Source organism: Chlamydotis macqueenii, chromosome 2 (genome assembly GCF_036417535.1).
Source record: "Chlamydotis macqueenii isolate bChlMac1 chromosome 2, bChlMac1.mat, whole genome shotgun sequence".
In the NCBI taxonomy this organism is placed as follows: domain Eukaryota; kingdom Metazoa; phylum Chordata; class Aves; order Otidiformes; family Otididae; genus Chlamydotis; species Chlamydotis macqueenii.
This window is the reverse complement of record NC_141557.1, coordinates 8,923,511-8,949,467: the sequence shown is the minus strand read 5'-3', so window position 1 is coordinate 8,949,467 and position 25,957 is coordinate 8,923,511. Positions and strand designations below refer to the sequence as shown.

The following is a 25,957-nucleotide window of genomic DNA, read 5'->3' as shown; positions in this document are numbered from 1 at the left end:
AAGTACACAGAACTGAATTTTGTGAGATTCATTGATGGTAGTAAAATACTCCTGTCCTGAAAAATTTTAAAACAATTATCTAAAGAGCCTTGAGTGGGATATTGTGGAAGTAGTCCACTTGAATTTGCAGTCTGTTGCTGTTGTTGGTATCCAATTTTTGTTTGAAGGTTGTTATGCAGAGTGGGTTTTTCTAGCAATGATGTGTAAATAACTATGTATCTGTAAAAACCTGGCTTCTGTTTGCACTTGTATGTATACTATACTGTTATATATAAGGAAGGAAAATGTAACATCTTCAACTTTTAAAGCTGAGAAACATATAATGTAAACTTTTTCTTGTTTGTTGCAGGTTTATGGAATCTTGCTTCTCTTTTTTCAAATTTATGTTTATTTGTGTTGATGCCCTTTGCCTTTTTCTTCCTGGAATCGGAAGGATTTGCTGGCTTAAAAAAGGTAGGAAAATACTGTTAATTACAGAGTAATTACAATATATATTTCATTTTCAACCCTTGTTTCTGATGAAACTGAAATTATATATTTGGATCAATTTGGTGCTGGGATGTGTATGTGACTGTTTATGTACAGATGTGGACTTTGTACAGATGTGGACTTTTGCACAAGCAAATGAGAGTGTAGTGTGTGGCTGTGAGTAAGCTTAGAGGGGAAAAAAAAAGTCCTTGAAAAGCCGTGTATGCTGAGATCAAGAAAATTACTTACCTTGTCTTTTTTTTTTTCATAACAAAATGTTTTAATTGAGATTTTATTTTTTTTGGAAAATGGTTTTGTTGGGATGCTAAAAGAGGAAGAGGTTCAATACGTACACTAGAAGTAAAGTAACAAAGGGAAGAAATACAGGCTTCTTATTAATGGGAAGAGTAATTAAATAACGGATGACCCAGAGAAAACAAGCTTGATTTGTCAATTTTAAAGATTACAAACATCCAAAAAAAAAAACGTTAAAGTGTGGTCGGTATTAACAATACTATGTTAAGAAAACTGTCTTAAATGGTTAGAGAATACCTAAAAATATTCAGCTTAGTTGCATATTCAAATTGAGAGGGCTGAATATTTCAGCGAAGCATGAAATTTGGCAAACAATTTCTGAACAATAAGATGATTACTACATTAGCATGTGAACTAAAGAAATATAAGGGAAAATTACTGGAATGAGAGGCACAGCAAAAGGAATTTCAAATCATAAATATCAAATAAATTAAACTGGAATGACTGCCTGGGGACCAATTGTAGCACGTTTTCGTTAGTCTTTATCACCCAAATGCTTGCACTTTTGTTTTTAATGATACTACACTTGAGGGAATTCCATGTCGTTTGAATGACAGTTATTAGAAAGCAAAGGATCTTGAAAAGTGGTCTGAAGTCAGGAAAATGAAATGCATTAAAGATGGATGCAAAAGCCTATGAGTCATTGGTGAATCGCTTGTAACATAAATCAACAAGGGGATGATTGTGGTGGGAAGGAAGACATAATTCCTGGTTGTGCTGAGAATAATGTAGCATGGAGATGATGAAGTTGCCGTTTCTGTTCTTGGTGGAACAGGGGAAAACCCAAGTGAAGTACTGCATCTGATTTGGTATTTCAGGGTTTGTGTAGACACTTAAGAGAGAAAACAGAGGACAGCAAAGAAAATAAAATACGTAGAAAGTACAGCATGAAGGAAAATTTTAATTCAGAGAGAATAACATTAAGAAACAGAGGGTTTTTTTTCTACAGCTGAAGCTACTGGGAGATTCCACAGACTGAGCAATATAGCTGGGTCAGAAACGACCTGCAGGACCCAGCCAAGGTAGCTTGTAAATACTTTTGTGGTGTAGCCTATTCTGGGCTCATTGATGCTACTGGAGTGTTACTTTGTATTGACTGAACTGTAGGTATATGTAAGTTACTTCGGTTATGAGTTTGGATGACCTAGCTAATGAGTTCAACTTCAAAAGAGTTTGGTGACGGGCTAAGTGTTGACCATACTACTATGTTTAACTCTACTTATGCAACTTGACTGGAAAAACTCTTCTCTTCTCTTCTTCCTTCAGGTATCTGTAGGGCTATGAAAACTTTCAGCAACTCAGTTTGTCCTTTCAGTTTTCAAGTGGAGGCCGCTCCATTTTCATTTTGATTCTACAAACCACACCTAATAAGTTAACTGATTTTAGTGGAGTTTGAGTCTCCTGCAGTCCAACCACACACAAGGATTCTCTCCATTAGCATACCGTGTATCATACTGCTGGTGTGTTCCCTTGACTTGTAGATTTCTGGTGACTCCAACTGATGCGTTATGCATCCCAACTACTTTAAACTTTCGCTTCACATAAAACTTTAATAGTTAATACTATAACTTTTAAACTTATCATACTGGCTATCAATAAATCCCATTCAGGATAAATAGGATCACCGTTGCATGTTTACATTTGGAAGCATTTGTAACTCCAGAAGAAAGAGAACCATAATCTCTCTGCAGATGTCAGGAAAAAGACCATTGTTGGTGCTTTAGAGTAGTGTTGCTTCCTCATGGGGGTAGATGAGATCGGATTTTAGTATTGTGAGAGGAGAGGAACCCAATTTTGGAGATGTTTTGTTACTTTGACTTCTCCTGGATGTTTTTGATACAACCCAGAAGCCAAATGTGATTTCTAGTACAGGTACTCAAGGCCTTTGTCGAATGTCTGTTCTCCCTGGCTACTCTGTTTAAAAGTATCCAAAATGGTTGCAGATGAATTGTTTTACCAGCTTTGAGTGAACCCTAAAGCCATTGGTGTAGATGTAGGAATAGTAGTCCATTTCTATATGACCATACCTTGTCTATGGTCACTTTTCTTACAAAGTAAGCGGCAAATGCCACTTCTGTACTAAGCTGATAGTTAAAATTGAGTGTGCTGTTCTGTTCAAATTCTGATGCACATAAATTATTCTACTTGCAGTAAGTATTTTAAAGAGTTATATCACATAATAGGATTATTAGAATCTGGGAAATTTTATGCTTAATTGAACTCAGAATTACCTGTAAGCTTTTCAGTTCTGGAATCCATGAAGGGTACTTCCTGTCTTTTTTACTTTCTTGAGATTTTGGCACATTGCTTATCTGTTTTCAGAGAAGATTTTGAGACCATGGTTACCTTGTAGAGTACTGGTACTTAAAAAAATTATTTCGGTTTTGATTATACTTGTGCAAGTTTTTGAAAAAATTGTCATATTTTGTCATTTATCACATCAGACTAATGGGCTAGAGGGGTAAAACCTCATTCTGATGCTATTACCGTTAACTGGCAAAATCAGATTTTACTGATACCAATTTAAAAGAACATTTCGTACCTTTGGCGAAACTTGCAGCGTTTAAGAGAAAAGCAATCTACTGTAAATGTGAAGACATTCAATAAGGAGGTTTGGCACAGGATATGTAATCCTTAATCTTTCAGTTGGGAGTTGGGTATGAGGAGCAGGGAAAGCGGTTAATTCTAGATACCCACCCAACTCAGCTCAAAGCTTGGATAAAAAGACTGTTCCAGTGGAAGCTTTTATGCAGATCGTCTTGAATTTGTCATAGAATTACCTTCGTTATAATGAATAGATAGTTCACTTGAGATATAGGTGTACACAGTCAAGGTACCTATTTGAACGTGTTCATGTAAGAATTACTTGTTGCATTTTAATAGAAGTTCTGAAAATGAATGATTAAAAGAGGTTCAGTTCTGAAATTGAATGGATTTTTTTCATTTTTTAAGGGATTTCTTTCTTCAGCCCAAATTCCAACAGTAATGTTGGTTGTTATCACATATGGGCCTAACCCCCAAGGTTCTAGCTATCTGTTTGACAGTTTGTCGTAGGTTATGCTATAAAATTTGGCTTTATCTGTTCACTGTAATGTGAGCTTTCTGCAAGCTGTGATATTTCAGATGGCTCATAGGTTACTATTATAAGTTTTGTATAACTTTTCTTTCCATGTTCTTGTAAGAGGTATTGCCCCCTTAACTGTTCAAGTTTCATGAATCTGAATGGGTTTGATTAACCATCTTCCAGTTTACTATGGCTTTTTTTTTTTCTTGGTTGCTAGTACACTTTCTAAATGGCACATGGCCCCTCTTGTAGACTCTTTTTGGTTCCCCAGGGCAACAGTTTAAAACAACCAAGGACTTGCATATTGTGCAGAGGAGAGAAATACGGAAATTAGGCACTCACCATGGACGGATGCAGTGTTGTACTGAAAATCAAACTGATTCTCTGCCTAGTTTTTAATTACAACCACTATGTTAATTCAAAAAGGGCATTTTGGGCCTAAGGGGGTTGACCATGCCCTCTTAAAAGCTTAAGTGCTCTTTCTTGCTGTAGTTATTTCCTTTTAATGGCAACTGCAGACTTCTCTTATTGGGAAAATAATTATAAAAGTAATATTGCTGGTGTATGATATATGTATATCTTTGTGTGTATATGCCATGTGTATTTATGCGCACATGCGTATTTTCATTCACACATGTAACTTAGGTTTTTCAAGACTATTGAAGTAGTTGGAGCTCATTGTGGTATATAACACCTTACCCAGTACTGTTCACTGAGCTATTGGAGTACCTGAAGTAGCTTCAGTCTCCTGTGTAGGAATTAAAAACTTTTTCATATCTTTCTGTCTTCCTCTGTAGAGTCTGTGCATAAGGTTACATTTCTTGTTTAGATATTCTTTCAGTTCTTTGTCACTGGCCTTCTCAAATTCTGTAGTACAGTTACGACACAAAGGTGTCAACCAAGTTTCTTAATGTCAAAATTAACCTCATTCTCTATCGTTCTTTCTAAATAAGGAAAATTATGGTATTTGCAGTTCAGCATCTGTAGTTCACAGCGCTGACGTTTTCATGGGTGGTAACAGACTACACAGAAAATTACATGTGTACTGCTGTGTGAAGGAGGCAATCATTTTTGAGGAGATAATTGCTGTGCCTTTTCTTGACCTTGAAATATGCTTTCTCTTGATGTAACTTCAACTGAAATTTGTATTTGTTTGAAGTTGACAAAGATAAAGATGTTTAGGAGTAATTTCCTTTTAAGAAAATACAAATAGTGCAATGTACTGCCGTGAGAAACTGGAATAACTAGGTATTGCGTAATCATGAGTGTAGAGTTTTAAAAAGGCTTTATGAAGTATTTTACCTTAATACTGATCTTTGAACTTGAAGTCATAGCATAAACTTTAACATGAGCGACAGCAACATCCTGACCAATTATCCAAATTATCCAGACATCCCAAAATGTTCAGAACACAACACACAGAGTCTGTGGATTAAGAGGTTAACTCCTGTAACATCAAAAGAAGTGCATGATAATAAAAACAAATAGTACAAAAATTTGAGGTAACTTCCTTGCTTAATTAATTAGGTAGACCAGGTGGAAGCGAAGAGGCCAGAGCTGGTGCTCAGAATGTCTATAAAGCTGAGCAACATGACAGCACAATGGAGGAGGAACAAAGATTTTTTTAATATACTTCTATCCTGTGTCACAGTTTGAAATTGTCCTGGTTTATGTCCCTTTTGGCAAACTTACATAAAAGTGACCCTGTACTGTATTTTATGACCAGATGACTTTTTTCCCCAGTGGCTAATTTGTATCAGACCCCCATCTTAAAGAGACACAGAAATGAGTAGGAAGTCCAAGCCGGTTTGTCTCAATGAGCTTTCATTGCATGCTTTCATTATTTTTGCTCGTTTTTGCCACTGATCATCCATAAATTGTTGGAAATGAGTGATTAAGGAAGTGCTGCTTAGTGTTAGTGGCACATGGACATTCTTGGTATGTTTTTTGTGGGTGAGAGGAAATCGCGTACTGCACAAACAAAAAGGAAAACTCCTGCTGAGAACCTTTCAAGGAAATTTAACTTGCATAATGTTTTGATCTTGGTGTTTATTACAGAAAATAAGAGTAATATTTCACCAGCTATTGTTATGTGTCAGCTAGTCTCTCCATCTGCTTGCCTTTCCTTGGTATCTCTTCCCAAATTCTCATTGAGTTTATTTTAATAAAAACATCACTTAAAAATGTAGCGGTTTATTCATACACTTAAGGCAGGTGAGATGGGCCAGTGTTCTGAACAGTTTGTTGTGTGGTATTTGCTACTGTATAAAGATTTGGCTGTCGTGACTGCAAAGTCCTGCCTGTGTCAGCAGTTGCAGCTTAGCCTGCGCAAGTAAAACGTGGCGTGTAGCTTCCCTTACAAACGGTGAAATACAGTGGTTTCTGCTGTTAGAGGCAGACTTCTTCCCTTTCCCTCTTTCATTGGAGCATGGCTTTTAAAAATGTATGTTGTAAATAAAATTACTTACTTGAAGAGGGGCTGAAATGTTGAAGCTTTCTAAAAATACAGTTACTAGCATTTTTGCATTTTTTTTGAAATGGCTTTTTTTTTTTTTCTCTTCTGTAAAGGTAAGCTATTGTTAACTTGCTGCGCAGCCACAGTGTTTGTCTTCTATCTCCTCAGCGTTTGAGTTAACTTGGTACACTCTGTATTCGTCAATAGCAATGACTTTTCCTCGTCATGTTACTATGTAATAAGACTGAACTAAACTTAAGTTTCTAACATGTTGTGTTGCAGTGCATTGTATTTGCGAACTCTAGGTAACTACTTTTCACTTATGTTTATTACTATGTCTAAACCTGCCACTTTTTCCTTTCCTGGTGGGTATGCAAAGTCTAATTTCCGTATTTTCCCACGTAGAGCAGAATAGCTGTACTCCCCAGTTTTGCTGTGTGTCCCAGTAGAACTCTGGTTTAACTGTATGTGTAGAGCACTGTAAAATACGTTTTCACTATGTGATGAAGCAGATGTAAGAACTATGTTCAAAGTTAGTTTTGAAGTATTTACTTTTAGAAACTTTTTTTGCTAATTTCAAGAAGCATTCAATAGGAAGCAATTGTTCCTGTATGCAAAATACTGAGGAAGTCGGCTTGGAAATCCATTCCAATATGAGATTATCTCTAATTAAAACCAGTCAGTTTTCTAAATTTTCTTGATTTTTTTTTTTTTTTTTTTTTTTTTTTTTCTGGAAAACTGATTTGAAGGGTCTTGAACCTTGTTTGGAAACAGCATTTGACTTTGTTTTATGCTTGCATGTACCTCCGACTGCAATACCCATGGGCCACTGTGCGTAATGGCTCATCGGATAATCTTGAGGTACCTTGTTAACAGTGAATGTTTATTTGGCATTTAATCTCATATTTATTTGTCTATAAAATCATTCAGCATGAACTGAGACTTTAGCGCTCTGATCTCCATGAAATGTTTACTAGTATGTAACTGAATTATTATGCATTATATCACAACCCATTTACTCGTTGTTAGTAATACCAGAGACAAAAGTTGTTTAATCAGTCACATCAAAGGCAACTGTTTAGTTTTGTATTTTTGACGTAAGCTAACATCTTAAGTTCAGATATGAAGTCCAGTTCTTTAAACTGGAGTCATTTAAAATGACACCACTTAAAATTTATTAGACCTTTTTTTTGTTGTTGTTTAGAAGCAGATCCTGATTATTCTGGGATTCTGATTTGGCAAGTAACTTGATCAGGGATTTTCCTCCTCCCTGTTAAAATAAAAGCATGCTTAACTGACAGTTATACAAACCCATAACATAATCTGTAAGATGTAAGGTGGATAGTTAAGGACTACATTTAATGGCAAATCCTGCGTTAAGAATGCTGCATATCTTGACTCTTTGTATGGTTCCTGCTTCTGCTGAAGTCTCAGAAATAGTAGATATACAGCTAAATGTAGAGTGTGTTTATAATTTGCCATGTAAAGGCCAGGAACATCTAACATTACATTAGAAAAGAGCTTATAAAATGGCAGGAAATGGAAGATGAGAAGGTTTAACATGTCACATTGACAAGTGTCTACACTAAGCTCTGAAAACATGTTAAAATTACAGTTTTACACTATAAGGTCCTTTATTTGCAGTTCTACAGAGGAAAAGAAAATTTCTTACTTTAAGAGTATATTTCAGTAAATTAGTCTGAAGAGTTATGTGAGTGTATGATTTTCTTCGGAGGACCTGTGATTGGAATATGTAACTATACTAGAGATTAGTATCAGATGAAAATAGCTTTGTCTGTAAAAGAATTGCAGAGACGTCTGGTTTTCTGTCCTTTCACAATGACTGCGACTAAGGCAAAGTCAAAGACAGTAAGAACATGAAAATTACTACAGGTAGGTCAAGAAGAGGTTGGGAATGTTGGTTATGTTAATTTTTGTATTACAAAGCCTAGGCTTCAGCATATATAATCTACTTGGTGTCTGTATTTGGACATTTAGGAACAAAGGCTGTGCAAGACAGCAACTTTTAGGTAAGTAACATGCATATATTCTTCAGCTTAGGGCCTTGTCATATTTCAATAAGACAAAGATAAAAATAAATTTAAGAATTGGTGGTTAGAACAGAGAAACTTGTGGCTACTGAGGAAGAATGTCTTAATGTGAATTTGCTTTTTTAGCTTTATAAAACATTTAATAAGATTTTATGAGACCTCTTGCCTAACTCAGTTGGGGACATTACATGCAAAATCTGTGCTTTTTGTTTTGCCATAAGGAGATCTAGGGTTGGTTTGAATATATGTAATAGTTCTGTATCTGGGACAGCTGAGGGGGAAATGAGTGGATGTTGGCTGTTGCACACATTGGATCAAGATGTGATGAGATGTGATCTGTGCTGTGTTTCATCGAAGTAGTTAAGTGTCAGTTGGTTGCTTCCATAAATTAGAATGTACTTCTTTTAAACAGACCTCAGTATAAGTTACAAAAAGTAGCGTAACAGGAGTTAAGCTATGCTGAGTAAACTATACCATTAGCTTTTCTGCACTACCCGCTTCACTGCGACTTCATTAGCTGAGCAGTGATTTGGGGGTTGAGATTATAATTACTTCCTTGACCAACTCTTTAATGTAGGTAGAAAGGCAAAATGTGTCAGGTTAGTTTGTGTTCTTGCAACATTTTCATGTATTTGAGCTGTTAAAATCAGTGGAAGATGAAACAAGAATTACTAGTAATATTGGGGTAAAAACACCGTGCAGAGAAAATCCCAAACATGTTTAGTGTTATTTTGAAATGTGATTTTTCTGCATTTCTAGCATACAGTGATAACGTGTATTAGATGACTCTTGCATTATGAGTAGGTAGAGTCATCTGTAAAACTAATTCCTTTTAGAAATGAGCACTGGAGCATTAGTTATTCCACCTCATCTGAGCCAGGAACGAAAAGCATTGCTGAACTCTTGTGCTTTCCCCACTCCTGCATTGTTCTGAACTTGTACATCTCTGCTGTATTTAGCATGCGTATGTTGTGTGGGTTTTCCACAGTTCTTTGCTAAAAACTTTACCATGTAGCTGGAGGCCTGCAGATGGAATAAGATGTGAATATTTTTCTTTGCTGCTCTCTTGGTGAATAAATCGAGTGAGGTTTTTTCTGTTATAGTTTTTATTTGGTTTTAGGATAACTTACGGAGTTCTGCATGAGTAAAAATAGACATGCTAAATACTTCTACTACTTGTAAAGTGTACAGATGGTACAGCTATCAATACTCAGCTTGAACCTCTTCATTTTATCATTGATGTAAACAGAAGCACTGGGTTCTAAAATACTTTCTTTTTAAAGATATGTGTGTGTGTATATATATATTTAAATTTAGGCAGAAATTAGTAGTTTTCAAAATTTGGTTGGATGGAACATTCTTACTGCCCTCTGTAGACCCTGCTGTTTGAGGTAGATGATAGCTGTGTATCTGAAAACCCTGAGATATATTTCTTCATTTTGTTTATTGCCAGTTTATAATATTCCTGTAACTATTTCATTTAAACCAGAAAACTTTGCCATCCTTTGGGAAAGAAGCAAGTATTCGCACATGCAGGGTACCTGAAATGGCTGTGATTGAGGGAATCTAGAAGCCCTCTCGTAGTTGCTGGGAAAAGGCAGATGCCTCTAAGAATTTGGCATGTCTGAGTTAGAGGCTTCAAGAAGGCAATGTGAACACATTCTATCTCGGTATTCGGGTTTGTTTTAGTAAATGGTAAGAAACATTAAACTGATCTGCTGCTGTTTTTATTTGAGCATGGTGATCGGTTTTATAAAAAAAAACTGGTTTGGTGTGAGGAATATTTTATTTATATGTATTTTGAATATTTTCACATTAGTCTGTGTTTTCATTTGAGTCTTGATTGACATCAAATAGTGATCTTTCAGGACAAGTGAAAACACTATTTTAAATCTCTGCACTTTTTGTTACTTTATATAAAAAGATTTTACAGATTTAATGGAAATATCATTTTAATTCACAGAGAGGAGAATTGCCATATAATTTTATATTGCTAGTGGCAAGTTTTACTATAAATATCTTAATCATAGAAAGTCGTGAAACAATTTTCTGATAGGCTTCCTTTATTAAATGAGCCTCTACTAGATAAACATCACTCCTGATTTCTTCTCTAAACCCAACCTTTTTTTCATTAGTACTGATAACCAGCAGTGTGGTATTTAGACCTTTAGTCTATCTTATGTATTCAGTATTACTAGAAATGCTCTGCATTAAGGATTACTCCATATTAAGAATTAATTACTCTAAATTGACAATGCAAGGAAGGAACTAATGCATCTGTAGTGAGAATTTGTAAGGCAGCCAATAACTTTCTTCATAAATGAGGGGAGGAAGGAGGACCAGTAAGTTTGTCTCCCATCCCTGGCCATTTATTAAAAAAATTATTTTTCCATTATTTTTTAAAATGTCTTTTGGTGTAGCTTTTTGAAGGATTTCCCAGCTTATTGAAAGGAACTTCCAGCAGTCTGGTGTTTTGGCCAATTCCTAGAAGTGTACTTTCTTCTTATTCACCTTTGCAGAGGGTTAGTAATAGACATTGACACAAAAAACCCCTTTAGGTGTGTTTTTTTTTTTTTAATTTTTTTTTAGAACTTCAGTAGTGACCTGTGTGACTCTATGTGTCATTGGCTTTTAGGAACTGTCTTCATGGCTTCTTTTTGCCAGAAACACAGTCACAAATTCCAAGTCTTTCTTTTTACTTTTGCGTTACTTATCTTAATCCTCTGCCAAGCTACAAAGAAGTTGGAAAATATTTATTTATCTTCCCATCACTCCAGTCTAGCAGGAAAGATTCTTTTTGATCCAAAAGTAAATGATTAGAGGGAGACTCATCATGTCAGAAATCCCACAGCTCCCATGTTGTTGTTGCAGGTGGCTTTGGAAAGTCTGGAACACTTGGTAGGTGGAGGGAGTGGAGCATCTAAGAGCTAATTAATGAGGGCTGGGCTAGAGAATGGAAAAACATGTGGGGGAAAGCGGTAGAGTTGAGACAGATTTCTTCCTTCCCTTCTCCCCAAAAGGTTTGGGTTGTATGCTTTCACTATCGTGTCAATAGATCTGCATCTGTCCATTTTAAAGTCTTGCTGTGGGATGATTTTTTTCTTTTTCCTCAGTAGTTTCTTTCTGCAAAGGAGGGAAGGGCAGGCTGCAGAAAGGTAGTCCTGTATATCTGACAACTGTAGGTTGTAGTTATTTCCTTCCAGCTAGTAGGTGTTCACAGTTTCTGTGATACTCTGTCTAGCTTTTCCTGATTTTAAGAAACTGGTATGTCTTCTCTTACAAAATTTGAGGAGAATGTTTTTCTAATATACTATATCTAGGTAGCATTATTGCATATTTAACATAATGGAAGAGCCAGGTGTGTGCTCTCTCCTTGAGTAACTTAAATCCATGTGTTTGAAACAATGCCTTAACTAGTAGGCAATAAATGAATCACGCTGTTGTTCTCACTGGAGTCCGTCTTGTCTTGGATAATTAAAAAACTGTTTTTATCTCAGTCATGAGGATGTACGTCTGTAGGGAGTCCATCTTGGTTCTTAGGTTATTTCAGTGAGTTATTTCCATTCAGTGATGTCAACAGGAAAATTTGACCAATACGGACCCCAAAATATATTATAACAGTATGGTTTGGATACTCTTCTGGGACACTGGAGAAGAAGGCTGAAGTTTTCTTTGGCAGAGGAGTCACTCCCGTGGGTGTACTGCATCCTGGGCAGATGTCATCTTCACTGGTCTACTAAATAAAAACTTTAAATTTAATTATTTATTTATTTATTTCCTTTATAGCTGAGTCACTTTGGTCCTTAATTTCTAGCTTGGCAGACATAGCTCTAATGCTTATTGGTACCTGTCTTTAGCCATACCCAAAGAATTAATTATGTGTTTTTCCATCAAGTTCCTTTAATTTTGTTTTTCTCTCTCTAGTTCTTAATTTCTTTTTGAAATTTCTGGATTTTATTACTTCTACTTTGTAAATATTAAGTTCTTTACAGTTAAATGATTTCAGCTCCCCCTCTTGCTCCATTGACAGAATAGGAACCATGGTGAAACCATTTGGGGAAAGATACTAACACAAAAATCAGCTGAAAGTTACTGGGAATGTTTTGTGACTATGCATTTTTTAAGACTTGTATTGTGTCAAAAATAAATATAAACTTTAAAATATACTCGCTGTGTTGTGATGAAGAGTGTTCATTTTAATCCTAAAATCCCCATGAGTGGTGTGGGGGAAGGCACAGTTGGCAGTGGTTACAGTCTGAAGTTTTTAGTTCTTGCATGGGCAAGGAAACTTTTTTTTTCCTGAATGCTTAAATCATAATGCCTGAATATGTTATTTCTTGATTAAATTTTTTTCGCTTGCTTTGCAAGGGTTCTGAGTCATTGGCTTTTACATTTTAAAAATGAACTCAGTTTTCCTAAAACTACAGCTTCTGTTTTTTGACTAGGTAATTTGTGGTAGTCTCATAAGGTAGTGACCCCATGACTAAATATCAGTGTGCTAAATGTAGTATGTGTTTCCATGTTACCTGATGGAAAATTAGTCTCCTTATTAAAAAAAAATGTTTCTGCAGTGTCTTGTGTAGATCCGAACAAAGATTGCTCAAAATATGCTTTCTAACCATAGAAATGATTAGAATGCTTGAAGCTGGTCTCTTCATTAGTGCTCACAAACTGAGAATGGGGGAGTGTTGCTAAAAATGAAATTGGTGTTACTGTGTAACATCCCCAACCTCATACCTGCTGTCATTCTCATTCTTTTTCAGTGCCTCCGTTTATTTTCTGCAGATGTTAGCATGCATGTTTGTTGCAGTCAGCCTCTTGCTGAACAAATCTTAAGGTTACTAAGATTGGTTTTTGTCACAGGAAAACAATGGGCTTCATGTGTACTTTAAATGTGCCGTGATGACAGAAATGTTTCCCACCAGGCTTTCCCCATGGGTCAGGGCATGGTGTAAAAAGTAATGTTTACTTACCTTGCAAGAGGTCAGGATGTCCAAGCAGAACTGTGTTCAAATATTCAGCACCATGGAAACTCTGTTAGGGCTCTGGTTTTGTATGTAACATGTTGCATTTTTTACTTCATTGTTAATATTTTTCATTAGGTTTTTCTGCACAATTTGCAAACAAAATAAAATGTAGAAGCCATACCGTGTTGTACGTTGGTGATGCAGTTCCAAAATTTTCATTATTATAAGAGCTAATAATTTGTTCATCGAAATCACTATAGCCAAATTCCAGCAAAGAAAAATGTTTTTTCTCGAGGTAGGCGTGGGGCTGTAGTTCTTCGGTTTTACCAGTTTTACCTATTACAGAAAGAGAAAATAACATGTTGCAAGTTTTTCTACCGTTTCATCAGTGTTAAAATGTAAGCGCTCTTGGTAAGTATTAGCTGTATGTATATGCTGAAATCCTTGTAGCATTAGAAAATATTTAAAAGTATGTTTCAATTGCTGGAAAATAATACTTGTGTTCCTAATCACAACTGGCAGAGCAAAAACTGGCAAAAAAAAAAAAGGCTTGATTGTTTCCATTTATGTAATCATTCTTTTCCAAAAAGTAACAGCTGAGTTTTTGGCAGAGGGTTGTGTCACTGCTTGGAAGATAACCACGTCTTCCACAGTGTTTCCTGGATATATGGTGCGTGTTTTACCTTTAGCTTTGCAAGAATAGCAGTTGTCAGAGCTTTCCTTTTAAGCCTTTCCACATTTTATATGTCCCTCTTAATGGAGAGAGGAGCGGTCAGGAGGTTTCTTGCCTATGCACTGTCCTCGTGAGTCACTGGAGTCAGGAAAGATCCCTGTGCTAATTGCAAGTTATGCAAAACTCCTGAGACCTTATGGACAACCAGTGTGCAGAGCAAGTGCTAGCTTAATGGCAAGGCGTTTTGTCATTCAAAATAGTTACAGAATTTCAAATGGGGGAAAAAACAAAAACAAAAACCCCAACAATCCTTACTGTCTCCATTATCAAGAAATCTCCCTTTTCCATATTGAAAAGTGGTAAGAAACTATCACCAAACATATGTTCTCTTATAAAGTAAAAACCAGCTTCCAGGGGTTACGTGTGAACACAAAGTGGGCAATGTCTTAATGTGTTGCAACTGGCATAATAATCATCCTGCTTAACACAAATGTACTGGGGAGGAGAAACGGTTTCCTTACTAATTATGCTTTTTGACTTTCTTATATGACATCCGTCATCCCTTCAGGACTGTTGTTGCCATTTGTACTTCACTGGCCTGTTCAGCTGAAGAATTACCATTTTTGACCATATGTTGTTTTTTAATTTATTTTGGATATTTATAATCCAGAATGATTTATTTGTATTAATCACAATAGGAAAGAAACTTGGTAAGATTTTGATGATACCTTCCAAAGTAGCAACTAAAAATTTGTCAGAACACTTCTAGAGTAATTAAAACCTTTCCTAGCAAAATTAGGCTTTTCTGGAAACATGAACCCTTAGGCCTGCTGCTCTAGGCAGTGTAAGCAGTTCAGGATTAAACAATATAAAACTTAGGAATATCTCAGCATTTGAATTTTAAAGAAGTAGAAATCTGAGAGCCTGATATCTCTAAGGCTATACAAACCACAAGATCCTTAGAATGTGTTTGTAGGAGAGAATTTGTTTATAGCCATGTCTTGGGAGCTTCAAATGCTCTGTTTATTAATCTTCTATTTTTTTGGGTTTTGGTACTAGACTTGTAGCAAGTTCCAGGATCCTGTGATTGATGTGTTAAACATCTTTCCTTAAAAAAAAAAAATCACTTAGTTAAGCACTCTAGTTAAAGAAGTAGGTGGATTTTGAAAATGTGCTCTGTGTAAAAATGTAGGTAAGCTGTTGAGTCTAGACTGTGAAACTTTGACTTTTAAAAAAAGAGGGGGTTAGAGAGTATAATCTACCAGTCTTTTTTTTCCACCAATTTTCTTGGTAAAAAGTTTAATTTTCTCTCAGGTTATAGTAACAAACTTCCAAAAGTTTTTGTTTACCACATTTTTTTTTTCATTCTCGACAAGAGATTCCTTTTACGTGTCCAGTTGGCCTGTATGATGCCTGCTTCCCTGACAATAGGGAACCACACAGGTAATTCGTGTTCAGAAATCTGTTTTGCCTTATGAATAATGTGGAACTCACTTGAGGAAGTTGCAAGCTGTTAGATGTGTTTCAGTTTCCTATTTAGCAGTTACCAAAGATCATCTTACATGCTTGTAGAAGCAATGACAGTTGATGTTTTGTTCTAGATGCCTTAATGGAAAAAGAATAAAATTGGGCTACTAAAACTAAAATCAGTGTCCAGCAAGAGAGAGGCCACCAACTGTGGTTCATCCTTCCCAAAGGATGGTCCTGAGTCCATTGTGGGAACAACATTCCTCTCATTTTCAGACCTACAGAGAAATTTATGTACAAATTGAAGACCGAAGGTCAGGTGATTCTTCCCAAGACTTCACCTTTTCTTGTAGCTCACACTGTTTCTGTCCCTTTCCCTTTTGCTCCTTCTGTTTCAGTTCATCTCTTTCTCCTTCTTCATAGTGTTTTATAGCCTTCCCTCTTCTTTGCGTATCCCTGGAGGGAGGAAGAGCAATGCCAACACCTACAAAAATGAGGATGCTTTCTGAGCCTCTTCTTGATAATAAAAAGTCTCTTCTGTTCAGGTCATGCTTGTTCTTGAGATCTTCAGGTAGCGTCTGAAGAAGTAATCATGGTCTATATTGATTTATCCATTTTCTTTTGAGGACTGTATGTCCTGGTTACAGATTCAGATTTTCTAATCTTCCTGACTGCCAAGTTATCTTTCTAATCCCAGACTTTATTCTAGACAAGTGTGTTTTTTTTAAAGGAATATATATATTTATTTTTTTTTCTAGGACCTCCTACTTCCCTTATTTCTTTCCTACTCTTCTCTCCCTTGTGCACACGAATGTGAGCTGAAGTCACAGCAATTTTCTTAGTGTATAGCAGTGAAAGTATGAAAACTTACCACCCTAACATGTATTTCCATTCTCCATATAATTTTATAACTTCAAGCTCTATTTTTCTTTTTGATATCTGGTATTTGTAGCTCTGTAAAAAAGATTTTAAAGTCTTGGTGTGTGTCTTTTGTTACCTGTCCAACTTAGCTAGCAGCCCAGCAGTAACTGGCCAAGAGAAAGTCAGGAATTTGACCTCCTTAAAATTGACATGCTAATAGAAGTACTCCAGGGGTCAGCTTGTCTTACTGAAAATAAGGCAAGTGTATTGCCTGAGCTCACTCTTCTCTTCTAGAGTTGTCTCGTCACTGTATTTATAAGGAACACAAGTTAGCCAGAGGTGGAGGGGAGTGTTTTTAATTATTTCTCAAGGCTATGGTTGTGTTAATCTCGTAAGTCTACAACATGGGAGCATTATTTAAAGCTGTGTAGTTAATGCTGTACTGAAATCTGAGTTTGATATTTTAATTCATAGTAGTTCAAGATTGTTCTCCTTCTACCCCCCCTTAATCAGCTAAATGTAGAGACGTTTATAACTTGTTTCAGTCTGCGTCTTACTGCTGAATTCTTCTTGAAATAGAAGGATGCAGGATAGATGCAAACCAGTCTTTTTTTCCCTCATTGTGTCAATACCCTGGAGGTATCCTTCTGGTGCTGTACTATGCAATCCATGCTTGATTTGGAGACAAATAAATCTCTCCTTCCTTAAAACAGGTTAAACTGCAAGTTTAATTTCACTAGGATAATTCATAAAACACTGAATTAATTGTGGTATATGCATTTTGTTTGTAATGAAGGATGTCTCAGGAATGAAGTAGTATTTGTGTTATCAAATGCACATTTCAAAGCTGTGACCTAGAACAACTTGCTGAAAAACCTGATGCAAATTGGTTGGTTGTATAGCATGTCCTTTTATTGTTCTTACCTGTCAGAACCATTAGGAAGACTAGAGGAAGACTTGGACAACTTCATTTTCCTTCTTGAATACAGTTCGGAAAACTAAAAATACCAAGTATTTTCCCATTCCTCTTTCTTGTAGTCAGTTTAGTTTCCATAGCAGTTAAGCAGTGGTCATAGGAGCTCATGAGGCAATTTCTCCTGCTTAAACAATCGAACTGGAACAACCGAACTGGAAAACTCCATCTTCCCTTACCTACTCCTGTATGTGTACATACACATGTGCATGCTCGTTCATTTTATTTGCTGTTTAGGTCACCTCCTTCGTTTGTGTGGTGATGGTTTCCTTTGTTTCCAGTTGCACGCTGACCATGAGGAATCCAAGAACTGATTCAAAGGCAATTAATTTTTTTGGATGTTAAGATGTAGTGCTATAAGACTACTTTTTCCTTGCTTAGAATGCTAATTTGAAGTAGTCCTGCGTACTTATGCTACATATTTTTTCATAGTTTGCTCTGTACTCAAGACAGCTACAATAGTGTAGACTGAACATGAACAATAAATGTACTCTTACAAGCTGGTTTGAAATCTCCGGTTTTAGATGGGATTGTTGCTGGTTTTGAAGATGTCAGACTCTAACCTTAATGCTGCTCTTCACACACAAAATTGTGAAGAGTAAATGGATTCAAAAAGTGCAACAAGTATTATGTGAAATAGAAGTGGCAATATCTTCTGTGCTGTGAAGAATGCCATGACATTGGTTCGTCTAAGATATCAGAGTAATATAATAGTACTGTGGGAGAGAAGTGAAATGACTCAAAGAAGAAATGTTAAGCCGAAACCAAAGTGTCAGTGAAGAGGTTTTTGCTCAGAAAGAAAACATACTCGGCACTGAGTTTCAAGGCTTATTTGCATAGTTTTGCTTTCATTGAAATAAAATGAAATGTTGCTTGTATTTACCTGGTTTTTCTCTCTGTTCTCAAAGTCAGGAGTATAGATTTTAACCCAACCCTTAAACTAGTGATGTTACTAATGGTAATGTTCAAGCTTTAAATTTTTCACCTGAACAAACAAAACTACCTTTAGTAAAAAAAAAAAAAAAAAAAAAATAGTAAGGATGTCTGAGGGTAGCTTTTCACTATTTTTTTTTTTTTTTTTTTTTTTTTTTTTTTTTTTTTTTTTTTTAATGTGAGGGTGACTGAGCACTGGCACAGGTTGTCCAGGAGGGTTGTGGAGCCTCCATCCTTGGAGGTACTCAAAAGCCAACTGGACACGGTCCTGGGTAACTGGCTCTAGGTGGTCCTGCTTGGGCAGGGAGGTTGGACTAGATGACCTCCAGAGATCCCTGCCAACCTCAACCATGCTGTGGTTCTCTGGAAATTGTGTCTCTGTGTATGTGGGGAAATTTCGTACCTTTCATTCCTGACAAATAGCAGCTGTTTGACAGGTACACTAATGTGTGTAAGTATGAACTAATGTGCCTGGAACATTAAAGTTTGAATAGGGTGCCATTTTGTGGATGCCTAATTGAGATTAAGTATTTACCTATATGCTTAAGTGTCTTAAAAGAAAAATAATTTTTCTAGAGTTTATGCCAATGGTACTTCTGGCCAAAATCAGTGGTTACCTCTGAGCACCTGCTGTGGTTGTCTCCCTTTTTTGAGAGAAAGAGAGAGTATTATTTGTGTTGTCCTATTCTTACCTGTCTTCAGAGAAGACTTGCAGTAAACACAAAAAAAGTTATTTACAGTTGACTGTCTCCAGCACAGTGTACCACTTGCTCCTCTCTTTTGATAATTGTGTTCCTCCATCCAAGGGAGGAGGGTTTGGTGTTTGGGTCACCATATAATATGAAATATTTTTCTAGGTTTGTCCAGAAGAGTCTGTTGCTGTGAAACTTGGAAGTCAGAGAGGCTGAGATATGTGCACAGTAGGGAAGTAAGGAGTTGACTTTCTGAGGCTAAGGCTTTCAGAAACCCAGAAGGTAGTTTTATATTTTCCTCTGCCTAGGAGAGGAGAGGAGTCTTCAAAATTTTTGGAAAGTTTGGAGCAGATCTCTGCATGCATCCTTGAATATTTTGGGTTTTCTTCTAATCCTGTGACTTTCTCCTGTTGTAAAGTGAAGGCTCAATGTCAATGCTCAGTACTTAAACTGCAATTGGTTTGTTTCCTGGTAACTTACTCCTCAAGTTCAACACTTTAATATTAAACATAAGGCTATTTAATCTTCAAATATATATATTTGCTTAGATGCTCACCTTCAAAATAACTCATGGAAGACTGAAAGCTAGTTTCTGAGCACTACAAAAATAACACTTTAATAACTCTGTACAACTTCAAAGTCTCTTTTATTATACACAAAATACATTCTAGGAGTAAATCCATATCCTATCCATACTACATTTAATTTGAAATTTGGTGTTTGAGATCCTTTATGGAGTTGGATTTAGTCCGCCCAGTTAAGCCTTAAGGGGAATTTTGTGAAGATCTTTTTGTCATTCACGCTACCTTAGCTGTTCTGCAGAGGACTGGTGGCGGAGAGGAACTGGTGTGCTAGAAGAGATGGTTAGGATCATGGTTAGGATACGTAAGGTCCTCATTTGTGGTTGGATGCAGCAGTTACATAGGGAGCATAATTTTCAGGGTAAATGTCATGTAAAGATTACCTTCTTGTGTTAAGCAGTGAGGGAAAAGGTGATAAAAGTAGACAAACATTAAAGTAAAACAAACTTTCTGCTCTTAACTATAAAGTAGACTTTTCAGTGGAATATGCCCAAGGTGGGGTGAACCTGTGTGAGAAACAAGAGATTGGATTTGCTTGTGGAGATGTATACTGGCAAATGAAGAGGGAAAAAAAAGTAAAATATTTACATGGACAGCAATCTGATGGTCCCGTAATGGCAAAGATGTCTGAAGAAAGTGTCCCAATAGCTGTTGCTTGAAATTACTAAAATTAGTGTTAAAAACACCAGTAAAAAAAAATTAAATATGGTTTTATGTGTTATTTGGTATATTTACGTTTACAAATCTAACATTCAACTGTTAGAGCATTATTACATTTTTAGAGTCAAGAGCAAAGGCTATGATATAATCTTATAGACCTGTGATTTGTGTGTGTTTTGAGCGAGATGTCTGGATTTCACTCAGCGTGGAGCGTGCAAAGATGGGAGGTGATGGATGCGGCGGCTGCAGCAGCAGCAGTGTGTGGGCAAACTCAGAGCGAGCGCTACTCCAGCCGTACGCTTGAGGGCTCTGAAGACTGTGAAGAATGGTGCAGAAGCAATTGCCGTTGAAGAATGTATTTTAACTAAATTAGTGCGTTGTACCTGCGCAGGGTTTAATGCTTGCTGGGCCATTTGGCTATTTGCCATAATTGGCTTTCCATTCCCTTGATTGGAATCATAGATAAAAATTTGCTAATCCACTTTCTTTGCTGAAAGTATTAGAAAAGTAATCCATCTTTTAAAAATGCTCGAACAAAATCATATGGTATAAAGAATACTTTATGGAATAATGAGATTAATGAGAATTGTAAGGCATATACAATTTAAAACATTTTTCTATGATTTTAAGTGGAAAAATGCAATCTGGGCACTATAAAGCCGTAAGTACTTCCTCTTTTTATGCACTGCCTTTTAAATGTGCATTACATGTTATGCTTTTGTCTACATGATAAAATGTCGATATATATTTAGGAAGAAGGAACTGCTATTTATTTGTATTTTTCTTGTGTTTGAAAAAGCCTGATTCAAAGTTCTTGGCTGTGTTCTTTTCTCCCTCTCCCCTCTTCTGCCCACAGGGCATCAGAGCACGCATTTTGGAAACCCTTGTAATGCTTATTCTTCTTGCACTGCTTATCCTTGGAATCGTATGGGTGGCTTCAGCACTCATAGACAATGATGCTGCCAGTATGGAGTCTTTGTATGGTATGGAATTTAAAAAAAACTAGCACCCTAGTTTTATTTTAATTATGGAAATGGATGTTTTCAATTAAATGCATTTCTAGTAAATGCTGTGTGAGTATTGCACAGGTTGTGAAGAAGCTGTATTAATTTAGTCAATACAATTTTTTCTGTTAAATCCGTTTTTAGCATGCTGCGAAGTTCCATGCTCATGTGGACACGAGGTATGTTAAAAACAAGTGACTTAATTGCTAAAAGCTGAAGATATTTTTCAAGCTAAAGTACTTGGGGATTTAGTTGCCTGCAGGATTATTAACTTACTAATTCTTAGCTTATACTTGAAAATACAATTGTTCAATCCTGAATGCTTAAGAAAAGAAGTGAATTCAGTTGTGTTTGTGACATAAGTAGCCTAATTGTAATACGCTAAGGCTGTGCTGAATATTTTCTTTACAGACCTCTGGGAATTCTACCTCCCATATTTATATTCCTGTATATCGCTGATGGGATGCTTGTTACTTCTGTGTAAGTATTTTCCTGATTATTCCAAAACTTCTTTTTATTTATTTATTTTTTTAAGATGAAAGGAAATGTTTTTTCATTGTGAAAGTTGAGTGTGAAAAATATGGGGTTTTGAGTTTTTGGCTTTTTGTCATTCTTAAGTTTAAGTGTAGATGTAAATTTATTAGGTTTGAGTTCTGAAGTTTGTGAACAAATGCTACTTTACACTTCCAAATTCTGAGGAACTTCACAGCTCACCAAAAATTAATTTCAATTTTTAACTTATTAAAGCAAGTATTTGGAAAAATAGGGGCTCCTTTATGTGAAGAAAAGCACAATTTTAAAACGAAATGTCTGCAGGCTGTCAGTATTACGGAGAGAAAGTTATTATGGAACACTTAGTTTGTCCTATATTCAGTAAATGATCCTTCTTCCTTTTTTAATTGAAAATGTTCTAGAAGTTGGAACACAGTGCAGTTAGCTTTCATAATCACAAAACTGGTATCTGGCCAGTCTGGAGGTCAGTTACACAATTGCATACAGAACAAATGCAGTAAAAAACCCAACCTAATACCAACTGGCCCTAGCCAGAGTTCAATCATCTGTGTTTAGTGGAACAAGAAAGATGATGGAAGGCTTCAAATCCCACTTATAATTTCAGCACCCTCCTTCCTCAGATAATTTCTAGAAGATTGCTGAGAGGAGGACAGAACATCTCCTGTTCTGAATGTCTCATGTAAGCTGTTCAAGAGTGATTCACAACGGTTGCTGAATGTTTTAATGGAGATGTTAGCTTACAGATTTCCTACATCTGTCTTGCAGTTTGTTTCAGCAGAGCTGAAAACACAGAGTATGTTCTGGGGCTACTGTAAACCAGTTCACCAAAGTAATTGGGATTAAATGCCAATTTTTGGAAGAGTTATTTGTAATTTATACAGACAAATCCTTGAAGTTATTCAAGGCCCTCCAAGCTGTTACATCTGTGTAGCTGAAAGGGCAGTGTATAGCAGTGGGAAAGTGGTAGGTGCTGGGCTAGAGCTTCATTGTATCTTTAGCTGGCTGAATTACTCAGACAGTGTATAAGTAAGGCTTATTGCAGAGGTGACTTGGAGCATCGTGGCCTTCCTCTTTTCTCCCTTTTCTGCAGGCTTCCTCTATAGCAAAGAAAAATGAGCTCAAGTTAGTCTTTTCGAATACTCTTGTTTTTTTCCTGTAATACACAGTAGTCTTAGTGAAACACTAATTAATAAAAATAACTGTAATCTTCATTATAAAATGTTGGGTGCTTCTTTTTTTTTTTTTTTTTTTTGGACAACACTTTTTTTTTTACAATAGAAACTATAAATATATGTCCTCATCTGTGCTGTTACAAATTCATTCCATCTCCTACACACTTCAGTATTTAAAGGCTGTCCTCCCTAAACTATTGATTTTTGCTAATAATTTTCTGTTATCATGGTTTGAGCCTTTCTCCCAGCAAACATATATGTACCAATTCTGGAAACCAACACAGGCTATGATCAAAAAGGGCCAATTGTTATTTCACAGAAAAGTAGCTTAAAATCTGGTAGATGACCCTACTGTCAACTGCAGTTGCAGTATAACTTTCAGAGCAAAGCAGCTTGATGATCTCTTGACAGTACAGCTAGACCTGTGCTAATAGATTAAATGTGCCTGAGATGTTCTCCAGTGCTGTGGCCAACTGGTGGTGTTCCACTCGTGATATTGCAGTTGGCAGAAGGTGGCTGTGCAGGTGGCTGTGCCTTATGATAATGGTTCCTGGACTGCACGAACTCCACAACTGCACCTGGGAATTGTTTGGGAAAGTGCTAACTGGCTGAGGGCAAATCATGCCAGGGATAGTTCTAGCAATTCACTGGTGTAGACAATCAAGTCTTAATGCCCAGAAATGTATGCTGGCACTGCTGAATTTACTAGTGTAGACATAGCCTCTGGTGCCACATGCTTTGAATAAATAATTACTTGAGCAAGTTTAAGAGATACGATCGTATGGTGTTCCTTGTTGACAGAAAATTCACAATTATGGTCTTGGAGAGGAGAGATGTCTTTGTTCAAAATTTATGTGTTAGCAATGTGCTTTAAAGTTCTCTTGGTTATATGTGGAATAGCACATTGAACATTCAAATAAAAATTGACATTTGATTTACAAATCACTGTCTTGCATAATCTTTCTTCTTCTGCAGTATGCACGCCAGTGGGACTTTCACGGATGTTTACAGTAATGGGTCAGTTGCTGGTGAAGCCAACAGTAAGTGTTACACAAATCTGTCCTTGTGTGTTATCTGTTAGAAGGCAGACTGGCATCAGAGGACTGTCTTTTAGAATGCATGCACTTCTAGGTAATTATCTCTTCAGTTCATCTGAGTTTCTATAGTCAGTATTTGTGTACTTGTTTAAAACTTTTAATCTAGCACAACAGCCTGTGTTTTTTTTTTTCCACAGAAAAAGTTTTTTTAATAATATAGACTTCCTCTGATTTTTCTAATTTATGTAACAACTACTACTAGTATTAATATTTATTGCCAGTCACCTATTATGGCTGTTTGGCAAATGCTTAAAAAGTGGGGGCTTGTTCTGAGTTAAGGAGCAAAGGATTCAAGACCGAACTAAGGCTGGATGACAAGAAGGGTACCTGGGAGTACACTTGGATGGGTGAAATGTAGGTAGTTGACACCTGTAAGAACTTCTTATACATAGATACTCCACTGTTCTTGTATGGAAAGCAGTGAGGGAATGGAGAGGTTTGTACCATGGGCAAGTGCTCTAGTGACTTTCCTGTTGTGTTTCCTAGTTTGTATTTACTAAAATTTGCATGCATGTAAGTCTTGCATTCCTTTTCATTAGTAAGTTCAACTCTGAAGATACAAAGAAAATGCATAGTGTTTTGCTATCTATACAGTTTAAACTCAAAGCACCTGATAGTAAGGTAGACAGACTTCACTTATTTGGGTTTAGCTTCCAGTAGTAATTTGTATTTGCTTGAAATACTGGCTTGTGTTAAGTCACTTTTGAATATACTTCAAAACCTGTGGTTATTTTTCACAAATTGAGCGTGAAGGTTGATACGTTGTTAATTTTTTCCCCTAGAAATTATTTGAATTATTTTGAATATGAGTCAGATGTACTGTCCCTTCCCCTGTTCCTGAAGTCTCTTTAGATTGAAACCGAACATAAGAGCTTTAACTTGAAATGAAAGCTAACAGAAAGTTTGCTTACAGTAAAGAAGCAAATCCGTAACAGAACAGAATAATCCTTTGTGGAGTTCTTATTTGTATCAGTATTGCAAAGTTGTAGACTACGTGTTTAAGGTTACTAGAACAAAACAAACCTGACTAGATCAGTGCAATCAGAAAAACAAATTACTCTGATACTCACCGAGTTCATTTTTCTGTTTACACATACAGATCCTTGAAGACCTAGATGAGCAGATGTATATCATTACTTTAGAGGAAGAAGCAATTCAGAGGAGACTTAATGGTACGGTTGTGCTGATACTGCTTCACATACAGTCTTTAGAGCAGAGTCATTCTGGTCATGACTATTGATCTCACTGTTACGCAGCCTCTTATCTCAAAATAGAAAATTGCAACATCTTAGTATGTAACAAGCATTATAGGTTTATATTTGTTGCTCACTGTCTTGTTCAAGGTTGGGGGTTATGTGTGTGGTTTGCTTTGTTTTTGTTTTTAACATGTTCATCAGCCCTAATATATGAATATTCTGAGACTGAGAAGGCAAATTGAGTAGTTGACCAGACCCACGCCCTTACTGCAAACAAGTTTGGATTGGTAAATGTCTATATTTTAGCCTTGTCTGAAGAACAATGAACTTATAATAGCAAAAGGGTCAACTTCTGGCATGATGACTTTTGGATTTTTATTTGGAGAATTCTTTCTGTTTCAGTTCATTATTATTTAGAACCTTAGGTGATGATTCATTGAACACCAAAGCAATCCTTTATATTCTAGCAGCTATTTTATTTATTAGGGGAATTTAATAATTTTAATAATTCTGTTAATGAATAATTACACAAATGTTTTGAACTTCTTGTATTTAGTATTACAATTTTACACTTGATAAGGGGTTTCTGTTTTGGAGTATTTCAAAAGCAGTATGAAGTTTTTATTTCTAAGAGAGAGTATTGCAGCATGGCAGGCACCAATTACAGAAAATACATCAATTCTATAAACTTGGAAATCATGTTGTACAAATTCTCTTCTGAAATTGCTTTTTACTGCATGGATGCACCATCCATCCACAACTGAAACAATTGCTTCAGGTTGGAAAACCAAAGAATAGTCATGTCATGACACATC

The 25,957-nt window shown here is 36.2% G+C and overlaps 1 protein-coding gene across 10 annotated transcripts in view; it reads left to right on the top strand.

Moving 5' to 3' along the window:
• LMBR1 (limb development membrane protein 1) overlaps positions 1–25,957 on the top strand; it is a 68,852-nt gene that overhangs the window by 26,560 nt on the left and 16,335 nt on the right. For 7 of the 10 annotated variants that reach the window (XM_086741855.1, XM_086741853.1, XM_086741854.1 and 4 more), the window contains 5 exons: positions 350–453; positions 21,017–21,143; positions 21,576–21,644; positions 23,825–23,889; positions 25,046–25,118. In XM_086741855.1, coding sequence (XP_086597981.1) covers positions 350–453; positions 21,017–21,143; positions 21,576–21,644; positions 23,825–23,889; positions 25,046–25,118 — 438 coding nt within the window. Of the gene's footprint in view, positions 1–349; positions 454–1,791; positions 1,813–7,048; positions 7,164–18,454; positions 18,665–21,016; positions 21,144–21,575; positions 21,645–23,824; positions 23,890–25,045; positions 25,119–25,957 lie in introns of those variants that run through there. The other 3 variants (XM_086741860.1, XM_086741859.1, XM_086741861.1) reach the window with 3 other exon arrangements.